At 42.4% G+C, this 16,741-nt stretch overlaps 1 protein-coding gene across 9 annotated transcripts in view; it reads left to right on the top strand.

The window, feature by feature from the left end:
- TASP1 (taspase 1) overlaps window positions 1-16,741 on the top strand; it is a 271,602-nt gene that overhangs the window by 122,408 nt on the left and 132,453 nt on the right. For all 9 annotated transcript variants that reach the window (XR_013999595.1, XR_013999596.1, XM_081148213.1 and 6 more), the window contains one exon: window positions 2,964-3,074. Coding sequence is in view for 7 of the 9 variants with exons in the window: in XM_081148213.1 (XP_081004339.1) it covers window positions 2,964-3,074 (111 nt within the window). In the remaining 2 variants the exon portion in view is untranslated. The remainder of the gene's footprint in view (window positions 1-2,963; window positions 3,075-16,741) is intronic.

Genomic DNA, 16,741 nt, shown 5'->3' with positions numbered 1-16,741 from the left:
GGGCTGGGACCCCTCACTCCTCTGGGAAACCTCAGCCTCCGAGATTCCCTCCCAGGTTTATCCGGAGGCACAGGGTGTGGGCCCGCGGCCCGTCTCCTGGATTCAGCCCCTGTCTGCTCGCGTCCTCCCCTCCTGCCGGTCTTGGTGCTGCTTCAGTTCCCTGGTTGTGGGGCTTCTGTTCAGCCAGATCTCAGGAGGCTCTGAGTGACGGTGGTTCTGTATTTTAGTTGTGATTTTGACGTGGTTGCGGGAGGCGGCGGGTGCAGCTGTTCCCTACGCCTCCATCTTGAATCAGTACTTTTTTAACATCACAGTGATAATATGAAATCTGAGTACTTCCCATGAGAAATTTGGAATCTTAGATAGCTCTGATCATTGTTTTATAAAATTATCTAGTGAATTGATACCAAGGATGAGGAGCCCTGGTGATAAGCTTCCGTGAGGACCTGGGACCCTGTCCCCTTCACAGCACTCGCATACTGTCTCGTGGACCTCATGCTGCACACCACACGTGGCAGGATGTGTGAGTGTGTGTGTTTTGAGGAGGTTGGGGGTGGGGAAGGTGGTGCACTATGAAAGCACTTTGTTAGTTACTAAGAGGGTTCCAAAGGCGCACCTGCTCTCCTCACCCATAGGCCCTGGGTCTGCATGAAGCGCGAGGGGAAGAACAGACTCAGTCGGCGGGAGGAACAGGAGCCAGCAAGGACAGTTCATGACCATGAACCTAGGGGACACCTTGGGGAAATGGGATACAGGAGGTCTAGTTTGGCTGGAGCATATCAAGTGTAAAAACAAATAGGGAGAGGTTGGGGAGGGAGAGCAGGGCTAAGCCAGGGTAAGGAGTTTGGACGTCATTCTGTGGGCAGTTAGGAGCCATTGGTGGTTTTTGAATGGTTTAATGATGTGATCATCACTTGGGCACATATTTCTTATTAAACTTTGATATCTCTGTTTCCCAAGCCCCTCATATCCATTCTGTACACAGCCCTGTCGGTGCTACTTACAGAATAAATCCTGGGCTTACCCTCTACTGACAGTCTCCACTGCCACTAGGCTCACCCAAGTCCCTGTCATCTCTCAACGGGGCTGCCATGGCAGCTTCTTCGGTGGCTTGCTGCTTTTACTCTTGTCCTGCTAACCAACCCAGTGCAGGTAAAAACTATCAGTGTCCTGGTTAAAGCCCTGCATCATCTTTTCATCAAACTTGGAGTAAAATCCGAACTCCTTGCCCAACCCACAGAGCCTTGTGTAACCCTTTATGACCTTGCTCTGCCCCTCTCTCTGAGTTCATGTGTACCCTTGGTTCCCACTCTCTCACTGGGCTCTCACCACTCTAGCCTCCTTTGTTTTCTGAACACCCAAGCTCCTTTCCACCTCAGAGTCTGTGCATTTGCTTGGTTGATCTGCCTAGAATGTTTTCCCCCCAAATATTCACATGATTATTGGCTTCTTACCAAAAGATGCCTCCCCTGCCCCTTGATGTAAAGTAGTCCCTGCCCCAGTCACCCTCCCCCCCCCCATTGTTTACCAAGACTCATTTTCTTAGCACACTTACTACCGTCTGGATGCATTTCTTTATTAATTTGTGAGTTCGTTACTTGTCCCCCGGCCTGCTCAACTGGATGTGAGCAGGGACTTCATTTTGCTCACTGCCGTATCACCAATACCTAGAACAGTTCTGACACACAGTACGTAGTTATTGAATTAATAAATGTAGGGATTTGAATGACTGGAGCAGGGAGGCCAGAACAAAGCCTGCTGCCGTGTGCTCAGCACAGTGAGTGCCCTGTGAGTATTGTGAGTGGAGCGAGGGGCAGAGACAGGATTTGACATGGTTTGAGTGCTGAGTCACTGGAAAGGGAAGAGCTCGCGCCTGGACGTGTTATAAGGAACCCAGGGTTCTTTTGGGCACACTCAGCCACCCATCTTCACTTCAGCCCCATCCCGTACTCCTGCCTTCAGGGGAACTTGAAGCCTCCAATTTCTGGTGCTATTTGGGTTTTATGACAAAACTGGGTGGTTTCCTATAGATGTCCCCTCACTCTGGCCAACCTCTCCTCCTCTGGGAAGCTTAGGTTTCAATGTTCACAGGTCTGCTCGGTGAGCAACTACTTGTCCGTTTTCTCCATTTTCTGAAAGGTCAGTTTTTCCTTGTCTTTCTCTCTGTCCTTATTGGGCCTCGTCTTTTCTTCCTTTCCCCTCAGCTGACTGGGATTTGAGGAAGGCGTGGAGATAAAGGCATGCGCTTAATCTACTGAGTTTAACCAGGCTCCTCCCAAATCCAACTTGGTGGCTTTTATTTTTACTAATTTCTCTGACAGCACTTGGGTTCACATGCTCACTCGCTGTGCCAGGTGTTTGAAGATGTCCTTGGGGAGGGCACATCTAACTGGTGTTCTCGAAATGCTCATGGCGGCTCAGGGTGTGAGAGCACTCAGAGGCCGGTCATTTCCAACCACTGGACTCAGTAGAAATACAGTTTCACCCTTGTTTGTGTAAACCTTTGGGAGTGTTTTAACATGTTTGTAATGAAATTTGTGGCTTATTGTTTAAAATTGAATTTAAGGTACAAAATTAAAGCTTTGGTGGCATGCCCCTGACAGCAGGGAGAGCCTGGTAAGCGATCCCTAAGAGCTGATCAAAGGGAGTTGCTGAGCGTTTTCTTCTGTATTTGTATTTGGTCCTTTAATCTGGTAGTGTTTCTGGTTCCATTCTGAACCCCACAGTAATGCGCACCCCACCCTCACTCAAGTCATCTTGGCAGCATCTGGCACTGTCTTTGCCAAATGACCCCTGTTCAGGCATCAGCCTGCCTTTGCTATCAAGCCTGTACAAGGTAGCAAGAAGGTGACTGTCAGGAAGTGGGTATCGTTCAAGATCTTATTGATACTGCATTTTTGTTCTAGTAATCAACTGAAAATAGCAAAATTAACTGAGAAATGATCTCTGCCATCTCTGCCTAGGTTCACCTTTCCTGGCCAGTGAAGACGGCGTGCTCGGAGGGGTGATTGTTCTCCGATCCTGCAGATGTTCCGCGGAGCCCAGCTCCTCCCGGAATAAGCAGACTCTTCTAGGTAAGCTGGACACAAACAGTGCGTGCATGTCTTTCCCTTTCAGTTTTTTCAGGATGTGGAAAAACTTATATCCTTAAGTCAATAAGCTATGGGAGGGCCAGGATGCTCTGTTGACATGTAACGGTCTCTGTTCTACTGATCTTTCTGCATAGATAAACATCTAAAAGATGAATGTTTACTTCTGAGTCTGTGCTCAGAGCATATTTTCCAAATGGGCTCACAACCGAGGACCTTCACTAAGCTCAGTATTAAGAATATTGGACCATGTATTTACCCTCTGCCTTATTTCATGAAACATCTGAGATGACCCATAACAGTACACACAGTAACACAGAGCACTTCTCCCTGGGCTCCCTCCCAAAAAGGAATCAGAACCATGGATCACTGGCCTAGAAATCCATCCCAGCTCCATCGCTTATTGGCTATGGCACCTTCACGCATCAGTCTTACTGTCCTGTGTCACCTCCACATCTGTAAAATGAGGACGTCTGCCATGTCCTTCTCATAAAGTGGTGGTGAGGAAGGGCCAAATGAGTGTTTTTTCAGATTTGCAGATGTTCATCCAGATGTGTGATTTTGTGTCTAGCCAAGTGCATCAGTGGGGTTAAAACCCAGCCTGCCCTCCACCTGCCACAGCCCAAACTTGTACGACTACCTCTGCACCTCTGGGGTGCCTTTTCCTAATTCACTCATCCGGGGAGGGCATTTAAAAAAATCTGCATAAAGGTGCCACATAAACTAGCAGGGGACCCTGTATGTTATTTTTTTTTTAATTGACTTTTAAGTTGAAGTGTACATACATTCAGAAAAGCGCACACATCGTAGCTGCAACTGCTAGACTAATTATTACAAAGCAGACCCACCCATGTAAGTGGTACCCAGATGAAAAATAGAACCTGACTACAACCCCAACAGACCCCTGGTAACCCCTCCCAGCCTCTGCCCCCTCCAAGGTTAACCACTATGCTGACTTCTAACATCATGATTAGTTTTGCTTGGTTTTATATTTTATATAAATGGAGTCATGGAATGTGTACTATTTGTGTCTGATGTGTTCAGTCAACCTTAAGCCTGTTAGATTCATCCATGTTATTATACGTGTCGGTAGTTTCTTCATTTCCATTGTTGTATAGTACTTCATTGTATGGATATTCCAGTGTGTATTTATCCATTTTCTCTAGGTATTTTTATATAAGCAGTTAGGTGATTCACAGGAGCTGTGCCCTTTGTATAAATTTCCTTGTAGAAAGTATGGGTGGTTCCTGATCTATGTTGTATGATTGTTGTAAATTGCTATAGGACAAGTCTCTTCATAGCCTGAGGTTCTTTGAGCATAAAATAGAAGACTGAGCATTTCCTATGAGTGTAAAAAGTATTTTTTCTCTAGAAGCCCAAAGAGCTTTCATAGAATCTCTCCCCTCATTCCTCAAAGGAAAAACTGTACTTTTACATGAAGGGCTCTGTCTCCACCTGGATCCTGACCACCAACCGCATTGCTTTTCTTGTTGGATTCTCTCCTTCTACCCATTGTACTTGGTACTGACATTGCTTCCAGGAAATGTTTGGTTTTTTTAAATGGCCACCTTTTATTAAACCAAGGCACGCTAGCCATTTGCTCCTTGGGTATTGTAATCGTTGCTGTGAACCCTTTGAGTACCTTTCCCAGTTAGGTAGTGGGCAATTCCCTGTTAGAATATGCAGAGGATGTACCTGGGCCTTCCAGAAGAACTCAGAGCAAGCCCTAGTATGGGAAGGCAGGAAGGCAGCTACTAAAACTGCTTCAGGAACAGATCCTGGGACAGAGGTCCAGCTCTTTACTGAGCCTGGACTCCTGCTAGTAGAGTTAATCCTGAAAATTGTAAGGTATTTTTGGTGGTATAGTATAGAAATGAATATTTTAAAAGTCATAGAATGTTTGCTTATGTTAAGTAGTTTTTATCAGCAAGTTAGTAATTTGTAAGCTGATTTCTACTCTTTGCCTCAAGAAGAATGAAATGTAGTGTCAATTTATGAAATAAATGAAATCTTGCCATTTGTTAAAGTGAACTAGGTGGATTGATATTCGTGAGGTTTATCTACTAAAACCCAGTGAATACTAGTATTGACTTATAGATTCTACAAACTACATGGATTTTTACATTTTTTTGCTTTAAAAAAGTTATGTATATTCAGTATATAGTAAGAAAGCAAGCATGGTTCGGAAGGACAGGAAAGGAGAAGTGAGTCACTTTTGCCACCCCATTCCCAGAGCCAGGAGTCTCTCGTTCTGGTTACTCTCATGGGAAACACCTTCAACTCTGTGGAATGTATTCATGCTGCTATTTCTGGATTAGTCAGTAATTTATGCCTCTTTGGGGGGGAAAAAATTAAGAGCATCGCTCACACCACTTTCCATTCCCCTTTCATCCTGACTTTTGTTAGAATTCTACTCTAACTTGAAATTATATATTTTAATCTTATTGCTACTTTAACACACTATTTCTTGATTTGTCAACTTTATATAATGTCTTATCAACTATCCCTCACCCCTTAGACTATGTAAGTTAGGAAAGTTCATGCGCTACTTTCCTTTTTCTCTCCTTCCCTCACCCCCAACCCTACCTCAACCTCTAGCAATCATACCATTATTGTCATGGTTATTAACATTTGCATTCTGTCCTATAGCTATTCTTGTTTCTACTTGTGTCTTTGATTAGAGATTGATTCTGAACACTGCCAATTAGTAATCAGCATTGACAGCATCAAGATTGTGTAAATATTATTCACGGCAGGTTCTGGTAATTGAGGATTGTACCCATAAGGGACGTGTCTGTCATAAACTTCTGCCTCCGGAAGGAGAATATTCCAACATAGAGCTCAGGTGGATGCTCCTGTGTTGTATCCCATCGGTTGCCCCAGATCAGGCCACAACTTCATTTGCTTCCTGTTAGGACCATGACTTCTCATTTACTGCTTCATAAAACTCATAGCTTCTTAATATCTATTAACCAAGACTTCTCAGAAGTCTTTCCTACACACCCAAATAAAACAAAATAAGGCCCAAAATTAAAATTAACTGCTGTATATTGTTGAATTACTTTTTGTCCGAAGAATAGAATAATCAGTCTCTAACTTCAGCTTTTTCTGTGCCTACTCTCTTTTCTGAAAATTATAAATGGTGTTTTTATCACACTACAAGAGCAGTTTCAATTAAATCCCACGGCCACTTGATAGAGTACCCAGAATGACATTACCGAGCCCTCCTCTTCACTGATACATCAGTGACAAGAGCCCCAGTGGGCCCCTTCAGGGTGGGATGAACTCAGGTATGGTACTTTTACCATCTGTCTTCCCTTTATTGGTTCATGAATCGAGCTAGAGAACCTCAGGTATGAAGGAATCCTCAAAGTCATCTTGTGTGGCCTTGTCACATGTGCTTTACCCATAAATTGTTGGCAAGAGGTGGAACTTAATTTCTCTCCCCTTGAGATTCCCTTCACATAAAAATATGGCAAAGTGACAGCGTGCGACTTCTGAGGAGAGGTCAACAAAGGCATTGTGGCTTCCTTCTTGCTCTTGCTGTTGGATCACTTACTCTGGGAAAGGCCAACAGCCATGTTGTGAGGACAGTCAAGCAGTAAGTGGCAAAAAAGTGTGACCTCCTTCCAACAGTTCGTGAGGCATGGAATCTCTGAGTGTGAGCCTTCAGCTGACTGCAGCCCTGGGCAGATGCCTTGATTGAAATCTCATAAGAAATCGTGGGAAAGAACCACTCAACAAAGCCATTCCTTAATTCCTCACTCACAGTAACTGAGATAATAAATGTTTGTTGTTTTGAACCACTATATTTCGTGGTAATTTATGCAGCAATAGATAACTAATAAACCTTTCAAATCCCCTCACTGCCAAATGACCTTCTAGTTTGTCTAACAATATACAATGACAAATCAGGATGCTCTGTTTCATCTTTAGGCAACTCAGACTGTCAGACTTCTGTTTGTATCACTGGATCCTAGTTCTCTCCTTTGGAGCCTCTGGGACAAATGTAATCAGTGCCCTCCACTTTGCAGGTCCTAGTCACTCTTTTCCAGACTGTCTCATTCCCACCTCTACTCATCTCCCACTTCCGTGCTCCCACCAGACTTCTCTCTGTATAGAGAACCTACGTATGGTCTGAAAATGGGAAATCAGGAGGGAAGCAGACTTTCCTGAAGCAGAAACGGCAAAAAAGAGAGCCTGACCTGACTGTGACTTAGAGAGCTACACCAGTCCCAGGATCAGAGGGATGATGGTAGTTCAAATAAGACCCATATAAGTACATGTAATTAGTTTGTCCACACATCTAAGTAAATGTTGCATAACTTTCTATAAAAGCAAAATATGTATCCTTTATCACTCCCATGCTCTCTACTTTTATTTCCTCGATGAGGACACCCACACACTCACACTCACAGTCCTACCTCCGTTGCTCATTTCCCTACAAGGTGGATGGAACTACTGAGTTGATGGGAGTGTACCTCCTCCACAGGACCCCAGAACATGCTCAGCATTGTTTCTGACCACTACGTCTTTTTCTCCACTCATCTGCAAAGCCCCGCGTCCTGGCCACTCCAGATTGTTTGGTCTTCTCCCAAAGGGTCATGTTTCCCCCCCAGTAACTTTCACATGCTGTTACTGGTGCTTGAAATGCCCTGGGCCAATTATATTCCTACTTTAAGACCCAGGACAGAAAGGAATCTTCTTGCAGTCCTTTGGAGGCCCTTCTCCAAGGTGATTTGTTCCTTTCTTGGGTTCTTTTTGCAGCATGCAGTTGGCACTCACATGACACATCCTAGACATGTGTTAAAGTGTCTGCTCCTCCCCCTAGGCCAGCACTTCTTAACCCTTTTTCTGAACCTAATTATTTCAAAGGAATAGATCACAGGTGTTTGAACCTTAATGACTCACATGGACGGTTCAGAGGTTTGAAATATCTTTCCAATTATTGGAAGATTGCACTGCCTTATAAGACTCACATCACCAGACTGTGAATCATTTGAGGACAAGGACTGTGTCGTATCCACTTTCTACCCACCCTCCATAGTAGGCTCCCAGTAATTATTAGATGAATAAATTAAGCACCAAATGGAATTTTTTTATTGATTATTTTGCAGGAATTTTAAAAGAAATTGACCACTCTTTTAGGAAAATGAAAGGTCACATAAAATAACCTCAGAAGCTCTTAAAAACGAACAGTATGGGTAGAAAGTGTTGGGTAATGAGGAGTATCCAGGAACAAGAAGACAGTATGGAGACAGTTTAAATGGATGGCAGAGGCAGCGTCAGCAAACAGCCTCCTAAAAGGACAGTTTGGATTTGAATGTGTTTGCAGCACCCATCCCAACACCTCCCACCCCCAGATCGCAAGATGCTAGCAAAGCCCAGCCTACAAATCACTGCTTTAATGCAAAGCAAATGCTTTGCCCCTGGAATGAAACAGCTGAGAAGAATTAATTTTTTCTGCTTTTTGAGAAAAATAAAAACCAATATATTTTTACCTGCTAAAGTACAATTACATGTGCTTTCCAGGCCTCTACAGAAGTGCTTTATTGAGGCCGCTGTAAATAGTATGGCTAATAATTGTGTAAACAAAGACACATCAAGCCTTCCAGTGGAAAAAATGACTTCTGGTTTAAGCTTGTGGTTCAATACGAGCAAGTAGAGTATATGCAAATATGTCGTGGAAAGGCCAGTCTCACTATATGGGTACATGTCTTCTCTTGTAGCCTGCCCTCACTCTGCTGTTGGGAGCCTGACTTTGTGAGGTTTTGGGGTTCCTGCCGTAGAGCGATTAGTAGGGAGCAGTGAGCATGGGGATCAATGAGAAACAGATTCCTTGTATTTAAGGAAAGTCTTAAGCAGTTCAGACTAGGAGGTATATGGGCTCTTAGGGGGTAAAAAGGCTGTGTGTTTGGCTAGTGGCCTTTGTGACAAACCTATATTGGAATCCTTCGTCCTAAATAGATTCGAGGCGCACAGTTGAGCCCAGTGCCCGATCACTGATGAGCACACATGGTCATTGTTGCTTTCCCATTAAGTTACCCTCACCTTACTTAGAGAATAACTTCAGATTCTTTGCTACCTAGGAATATGTTCATGATACTGATAATTAAGTCTGTACACGCTATTGCTTCTAATTGCCAGCTACCTCCTTTTCCCTGTGTTGTTTTTTTTTAAATCTTTACTATGAAATGTTTCATATACTTTTAAAAGAAGAATGTAATTAGAGTTTTCAAGATGGAGGCAGGCTAGGTAGATCTTATACTCACTTCCTCCCAGGACCAAACTGGAAATACAGCGAAATCAAAGAGAAGTGCCCTGAATAACCAACTAAAATCTAGCTGAAGAGGAATCTTATAACCAGGGATTTACAGAAGAAGCCACACTGAGACTGTTAGGAAGGCTGGAGACATGAAAAGGGCTTGCCCCCCTCTGTGGGCAGTGGCTGAGGTTCCTGAGGGATACCTCAGCTGTGGGGGCCTCCCCCTTGAGAAGCATGGGGCCTAAACCCCAGGCCGGGCTCTCCAGCCTAGAGCACCAGAGCCAGGAAGAGGCGTCCACATAGCATCAGGCTGTGAAAAGCAGTCGGATTTCTGTAGGCCAAGGAGAGATGGAATCCGCTTGAGAAACAGGCACTCTCTGAAAGGGCCAATACACAAAATTTCATTTGCAGTCACTCACCCTGGGCTCTGGTGGAGGGAGGGCATTGTGGACTAGAGTTGTCTGGGGAGAACCTGGTGTTTGGGGCTCTGTGGGGGAGGCTGGGATACAGCTGTTGGGATCCCCATGCCAAGTCATTCTCTGGGTGTCATAGTCACCATTTCTCAGCAATATATTAGAAAGATCATACACCATGATCAAGTGGGATTTATTCCAGTGATGCAGGGTTGGTACAGATCTCTCAAATCAGTAAATGTGATACACCACATAAATAAATGAAGGTTAAAAACCACATGATCGTATCAGTAGATGCAGAAAAAGCATTTGATAAAATCCAGCACCCATTTATCATAAAAACTCTCAGCAAAGTGGAGAGGGAACATAGCTCAACATAATAAAGGCCATATATGACAAACCCACACCCAGTATCATATACTCAATGGGCAAAAACTACAAGCTTTTCCCTTAAGATCAGGAACAAGACAGGGATTTTCACTTTCACCACTCTTATTCTACATAGTACTTGAAGTACTATCTATAGCAATCAGACAAGATGAAGAAATAAAAGGCATCCAAATTGGAAAGAAGGAAGTATAAAATTGTCATTATTTGCAGATGATATGATATTGTACATTGAAAACCCTAGAGTCCACCAAAAAGCTGCTAGATTTAATAAACAAAGTAGGCAAAGTAGCATGATTCCAAATTAATATTCAGAAATTGGTGACATTTCTATACACCAATAATGAACTGTGAGAAAGAGAAACTAAGAAAAAAATTCCAACAACAACAAAAGAGGTACCTAGGAATAAATTTAACCAGGGAGGTAAAAGACCTGTACTCAGAAAACTATAGGACACTGAAGAAGAAACAGAGGAAGATACAAATAAGTGGAAGCATATACCATGTTTGTGGATTGGAAGAATTAACATCATTAAAATGTCCATGCTACCCAAAGCAATCTATAGATTTAGTGTAATTCCTACTAAAATACCAGTGGCATATTTCACGTATCTCAAGCAAATATTCCAAAAGTGTATGTGGAACCAAAAGAGACAATGAATAGTCTCAGCAATCTTGAGAAAGAAGAACAAACTTGGAGGTACCACAATTCCTGATATCATGCTATACTACAAGGCCATTGTAATCAAAACAGCCTGGTCCTGGCATAAGAACAGGCATGTAGATCAATGGAACAGAACATAGGGCCCACATATCAACCCATGCCTATATGGTCAATTGATATTTGACAAAGAAGCCAAGAGTATACAATGGAGTAAAAACAGTCTGTTAAATAAATGGTGTTGGGAAAATTGGACAGGTACATGCAAAAAAAAAAAGTGAAAACTAGACCACCAACTTACACCATGCACAAGAATAAACTCAAAATGTATAAAAGATTTAAATGTAAGTCACAAAACCATAAAAATTCTAGAAGAAAACATAGGCAGTAAAACCTCAGCCATATCTCGTAGCAGTATTTTTACTGATATATCTCTTAGGGCAAGAGAAACAAAGGAAATAATAAACAAATTGCACAACATCAAACTAAAAAGCTTCTGCACAGGAGAAGAAACCTTCAACAAAATTAAAAGGCAACCCACTGTATGAGAGAACATATTTGCCAATGATACATTTGATAAGGTGTTAATTTCTAAAATATATAAAGAACTCGTACAACTCAACACCAGGAAGACAATTCAATTAAAAAATGGGCAAAGGACCTGAATAGACTTCTCCGAAGAGGACATACAGATGGCCGAGAGACATAGCAAAATGCTCAACGTCACTAATCATCAGAAAGATGCAAATTAAAACCACAATGAGATATTACCTCACATCTGTCAGAATGGCTATCATTAACAAATCAACAAGTCACACGTGCTATCGAGGATTGGAGAAGGGGGAGCCCTAGTGCACTGCTGGTGGGAATGCAGACTGGTGCAGCCACTATGGAAAACAACATGGAGGTTCCTCAAAAAATTAAAAATGGAGCTGCCTTTTGACCCAGTGATCCCACTTCTGGGAATATATCCTAGGAATCCAGAACCAGTTGGAAAGAATATATGTACCCTTGTGTTTATAGCAGCATTACAATAATCTGGAAACAGCCCAAGTGCCAATCAGTAGATGAGTGTATAAAAAAGCTGTGGGACATTGACACAGTGGAATTCTATGCGGCTGTAAAAAAATGGAAATCTTATCTTTTGTGACAGCAGTGATGGACCTGGAGGTTATTATGCTAAATGAAATAAGCCAGTCAGAGAAAGACAAACACCATATGATCTAATTTATATATGGAATCTAATGAACAAAATAAACTGATGAACAAAATAAAGAAGAGGCATGGATACATGGAACAGAGTGATAGCTGTCCGGGTGGGGGTGGGGGGCGGCAAGGTTGGAAGAAGGTGAAGGGATTCGCCAAAGAGCAGGTATGCATAACCCACAGACTTAGACCAGTGTGGAGGTGGCCAGAGGGACGGGGGGGGAGGGGGAGAGAACGTGGACATCTGTAATAGTGCCAACAATAAAAATAAAGTACAAAAAAGTGTAATATATTTGTACGTTATAAAGGATAATAATAAAATGAACACCTGTGGGCCTGCCACCCAGGTTAAGAAACTGCGATCACCCGTACCTTTGAAGGCCCCATGTGGGCCTGTCTGAATGTCCCCTGAATGGCATATTGTGTGATTTCCTCTGTGACAGTTTTTGCAGTTGCTTACATAATTGACTAAGGATAATGAATTCTTTTGTCGTTTTATACTTAGCTCTATCAAATCAAACTGTTCTTCAGTTGCCAATTAGAACTTGAATGTGGTGTTTCCCCACCCCCCTTTTCAGAAAAGACAAAATTGTCTATCAAGTACTATTTTTGTCACTGTTACCAAAATTAGCTGCAGTTTAAAAATTCTTTTTAAATGTTAGATTGACTTGATGCTTCCCAGAACATTAAAAAAATAAAATGTCATTTTACTGTAAGTTAAAATTCTAAACTGTCTTTTGGTTTTACTGGCATGAAAAATTTGGTGAGCATGTATAAACACATACACTTCAAAGGATCTTCCTTCTTGGGGCCCCAGCAATATCACTTATTTCCATTTCGTGGCACATGCCACCATGAGCACTTATGGCTAGACTTCTGCTGGGCTCACAGTATCATAAAAATAACCCTCAAAGAGAAGGCAGATCACCTATTAGGCTGGTAGTGGGAAAAGAAGGATTTAAGGATGTTCATCTGATGTTAATAACTTGTCTTAAAAATACAACTGAAACTTTGTTCTATAGGAAGGTTCAGTGTTGTGCTTGGCAGCTTATTTCGTTAGTGCCCCAGCAATGCTTTGGGATTGTTACATCTTCACTCTGGTCTTAAGAGATAGGCTGGCGTTTTGATTCTTATTTAGGGATGAGATGGAAAGAAGCAAATTAAATAAATTATTATTTTCTTTTTAAAATCTTTATTGATTTCAGAGAGAGGGAGGAGAGGGAGAGAGAGAGAGAAACATCAATGATGAGTCACTGATCAGCTGCCTCCTGCACATCCCCCACTGGGGATGGAGCCCACAACCCGGGCATGTGCCCTGACTGAGAATCGAACCCCCATCTCCTGGATCCTAGGTCAGTGCTCAACCGCTGAGCCATGCCAGCCGGCAAGTAATTTATTCTTAGAGGCAAAGTGAGTAAGGCTAACGTGATATCTCAACTCTTTAACAACTGCTGTTGGATTAATCTGTTGAAGTAGTGCTCTGAGGTTTATATAATTCTGAATTAGTTTTTGTATTTTTAAAATTTTATTTTTTAATTGCAGTTTGCATTCAGCAGTATTCTGTATTAGTTTCAGGTGTACAACGTAGCAGTTAGACAATCATGTACTTTACAAAGTGTTTCCCCCGATAGTTCAGGTACCCAGCTAACAGCATACATAGTTGTTACAACATTGTTGGACTATATTCCCTGTGCTGTACTTTACAATCCCATGACTATTTTGTAGCTACCCATTAGCACTTGTAGTTTTTGTTTTTAAAACACAAAGATGTTGATTACAAGTAGCTATAACCTGCTTTGCTTGCTTTAACACAGAAATTTCCTTCCCTTAAATATCACTAATACACCTTTTACACTTGCAAATAGATTTTCATCTGTAATTTTCTTTTCCATCATGAGGAGTATAGTTTTAGCTGTAATCTAACCATGTAGTGTTTTTGGCCACAAAGTTTTCCATCTGAAATAAAAAACACAAAGATTTATGAATAGAATTCTAGTGATTAAGTAATTCTTATTACTCTGGTTCTCCTAAAACTCTCAGAAAAACATTTTGACAAATTTTATAGTCAATTTTCATGTGCTCAAACGGTAATAAATCCTAGAAAAATATTTGTTGAATGAATGAAATCATGTTTCAATAAAACTTGTTTTACTGAATGCTTTTCTTTTCAGCAGAGAACTTCCAAGCCCCAGCCAGTGCCCCCTATTTCCGGCAGTTTCTAACACAATAAATAAAATGATAAAACAGGGAGAGCATAGAGGTGTCCTTCGGGGCTCTTGTTACTACTTGATCCACAGCCCTCTCTTCCTTTCTTTAATCTTGAACAAATCAGAGTGAGCCTTGGAGAGAGGGGATGATTATTTTTTTGGCTTACTATAACTGGGGTACCATAGACCTCCATCCCCAACCCTCCCAAGACAGATCAGAGGTGAAAGTTTTTCAGGGAAGTGGCCAGCTCAGAGCTACTTCATGGCCCTAGTGGGGCGTGCGTTATACGTAGCTTAAGGATTCTGCGTCAGGACAGGGAAGCATCCTTGTATGAACCTCCTATTGGGTTTTAAAGAACCTAATAACCATGGGGGGAAAACCTGCAGAGGTAAGAGGAGGTGGTTCTCTTTACAGTTTCTCATTCTCATTTTAAAAATGAATTTATCTCTATGCAGTAAGGAGTAACTTAAACACTGTGCAAAGTGCCCTAGGGTGAACCATTCCACCTAAGGCTAAGGAGCAGCACCTGACTCAGCAACTATCTAGCCCAAGACATTTCTGATTTTAGAGTTCTGTTTTCCTTGCAAGAAATCCTGGGATATGAAGCCAGGCAGAGAATTTTTTTTTAAATCGTCACACGAGGACATGCTTAGAGAAAGGTTGGGAGTGGGAGTGGGGGTGGGGGCGGGGGAGAGAAAGAAACATTGATGTGAGAGAAACATCTGTCGGTTGCTTTCCGAATGTGCCCCGACTGGGGATTGAACCTGCAACTCAGGTATGTGCCCTGACTGGGAATTGCCCTCCTTCTCATAGTTTAAATTGACGGTTCTACTGATGCCCAGTGGCCCCATGCTGGTAGCCATAACCAGTGGTCCCTTTGAGCCTGACCTTTACAAGTCTGAGATGAAGGTCCAGGATGCAGAGCTAAAGTCCCTCTCCAGAGTTTGCAAGTTGGAAAACAATAGCAAGCAAGCAATAGCAATAGCAAGCAAGCTTCCAGGACTGCAGAGAATGCCCCCAGTGGGGAAGCATCAGAAGAGAATGAAATGAGGACTGAGGTGGCACCTACATCCCCAGCTTCCTTGCTGCTCCTGCCACATCCCCTTCCTGCCACACTTCAGGCTCAGAAGTGCAGTTCATCTCCACCCAGGACTGCCAGCAGAGCAGGGTCTCCTTGCCTCCATCCCAGCCCCCCAACTCAACCCATTCCAACAACAACCAGCTCCAATGACTCTGATCTTGGGAGGCCAGGCCTCCCAGCCACTGAAGATGACTTTAAACAGAAAAGAGAAATTGAATAATAAAATCAGGAGTTAAAAAAGAAATGCTAACGTCCCACTACCATTACCTCAAATTTCAGTAATTCAGAATATCATAATATAAACAAGGAAGAAATTAATTCTTTATAGAGAGTATAGATTAGCAGGGTAATTGAGATTCCTACGAATGTTTTTTAAAAAATAGAACATGAATGAAAATAGGACACAATTCAGAAGTTTCAGAAGGGATAGACTGTGAAAAATAGGCGGCCCTCTACTCAACTTTCTGAGTCAGCCAGTTCCCTCTATAGTAGCAGCCATTCTTCCCGGTTCCTAAGGGACTCTTCCAGAGAGAGAGCCCATGTATTTGTAAACATGCTTGTCTATGGTGCCCTTTTACTTTCTTCCACAAAAATGGCCTCACATCTCTATATATCATTTCCACCTTGCCTTTTATTTTAGATAAACTATATATCTTGCAGATTACTGTTTTTCAAACTGAAGTTATATTAATGAGGTCTGAAGTCAATCTAGTGAGTCACAAGCATAATCTTTTTTTTTTTTTTTAAATATATCTTTATTGATTTCAGAGAGAGGAAAGAAGAGAGAGAGAGAGAAATAGAAACATCAAAGATGAGAGTCATTGATCGGCTGCCTCCTGCACGCCCCCGACTGGGGATCGAGCCCTCAACCCTGGCAGCGGCCCTGACCGGGAATCGAACCCTGATCGCCTGAATCCTAGGTCGATGCTCAATTGCTGGGCCATGCCCGGCCGGGTAAGCATAATCTTTTTAATGCAGTGGGAAGACTATAAAGAACCCAACAGAATAGACCAATGCATTGCTAGTAAAATATTATTTTATAAAATTTCAGTTATAAAGAAATGTGTGTAATAAGTGAAAATACTGTAAACAAGTGTCCTTTCTGTGGTCTGTTTGTGCCACATTTTTCACAGTTTTGTGCTTTTTGTTGGTGATTTTGCTGTTTCAAATGGCCCCCAAGCATAGTGCTGAATTGCTGCCTAGTGTTCGTAAATGCAAGAAGGTTGCGATGTCCTGTGTAGAAAATGTGCACATGGGATAAGCTTCATTCAGGCAAGAGTTATAGTGATGTTGGCTGTGAGTTCAAAGTTAATGAACCAACAATACCGTAAATCCAGGGAAAGGAAGAGGAAGTTACTGATTTGTGTGCTGCTCCAGAAACTGTTAAAGTAACATCTACAGTGCTTAACGAAACCATGGAGAAGCTGGAAA

The sequence above is a fragment of the Miniopterus schreibersii genome, assembly GCF_964146895.1.
Source record: "Miniopterus schreibersii genome assembly, chromosome: 10".
NCBI classification, from domain to species: Eukaryota; Metazoa; Chordata; class Mammalia; order Chiroptera; family Miniopteridae; genus Miniopterus; species Miniopterus schreibersii.
The sequence above is the reverse complement of the archived record's forward strand: the minus strand, read 5'-3'. Positions and strand labels throughout refer to the sequence as shown.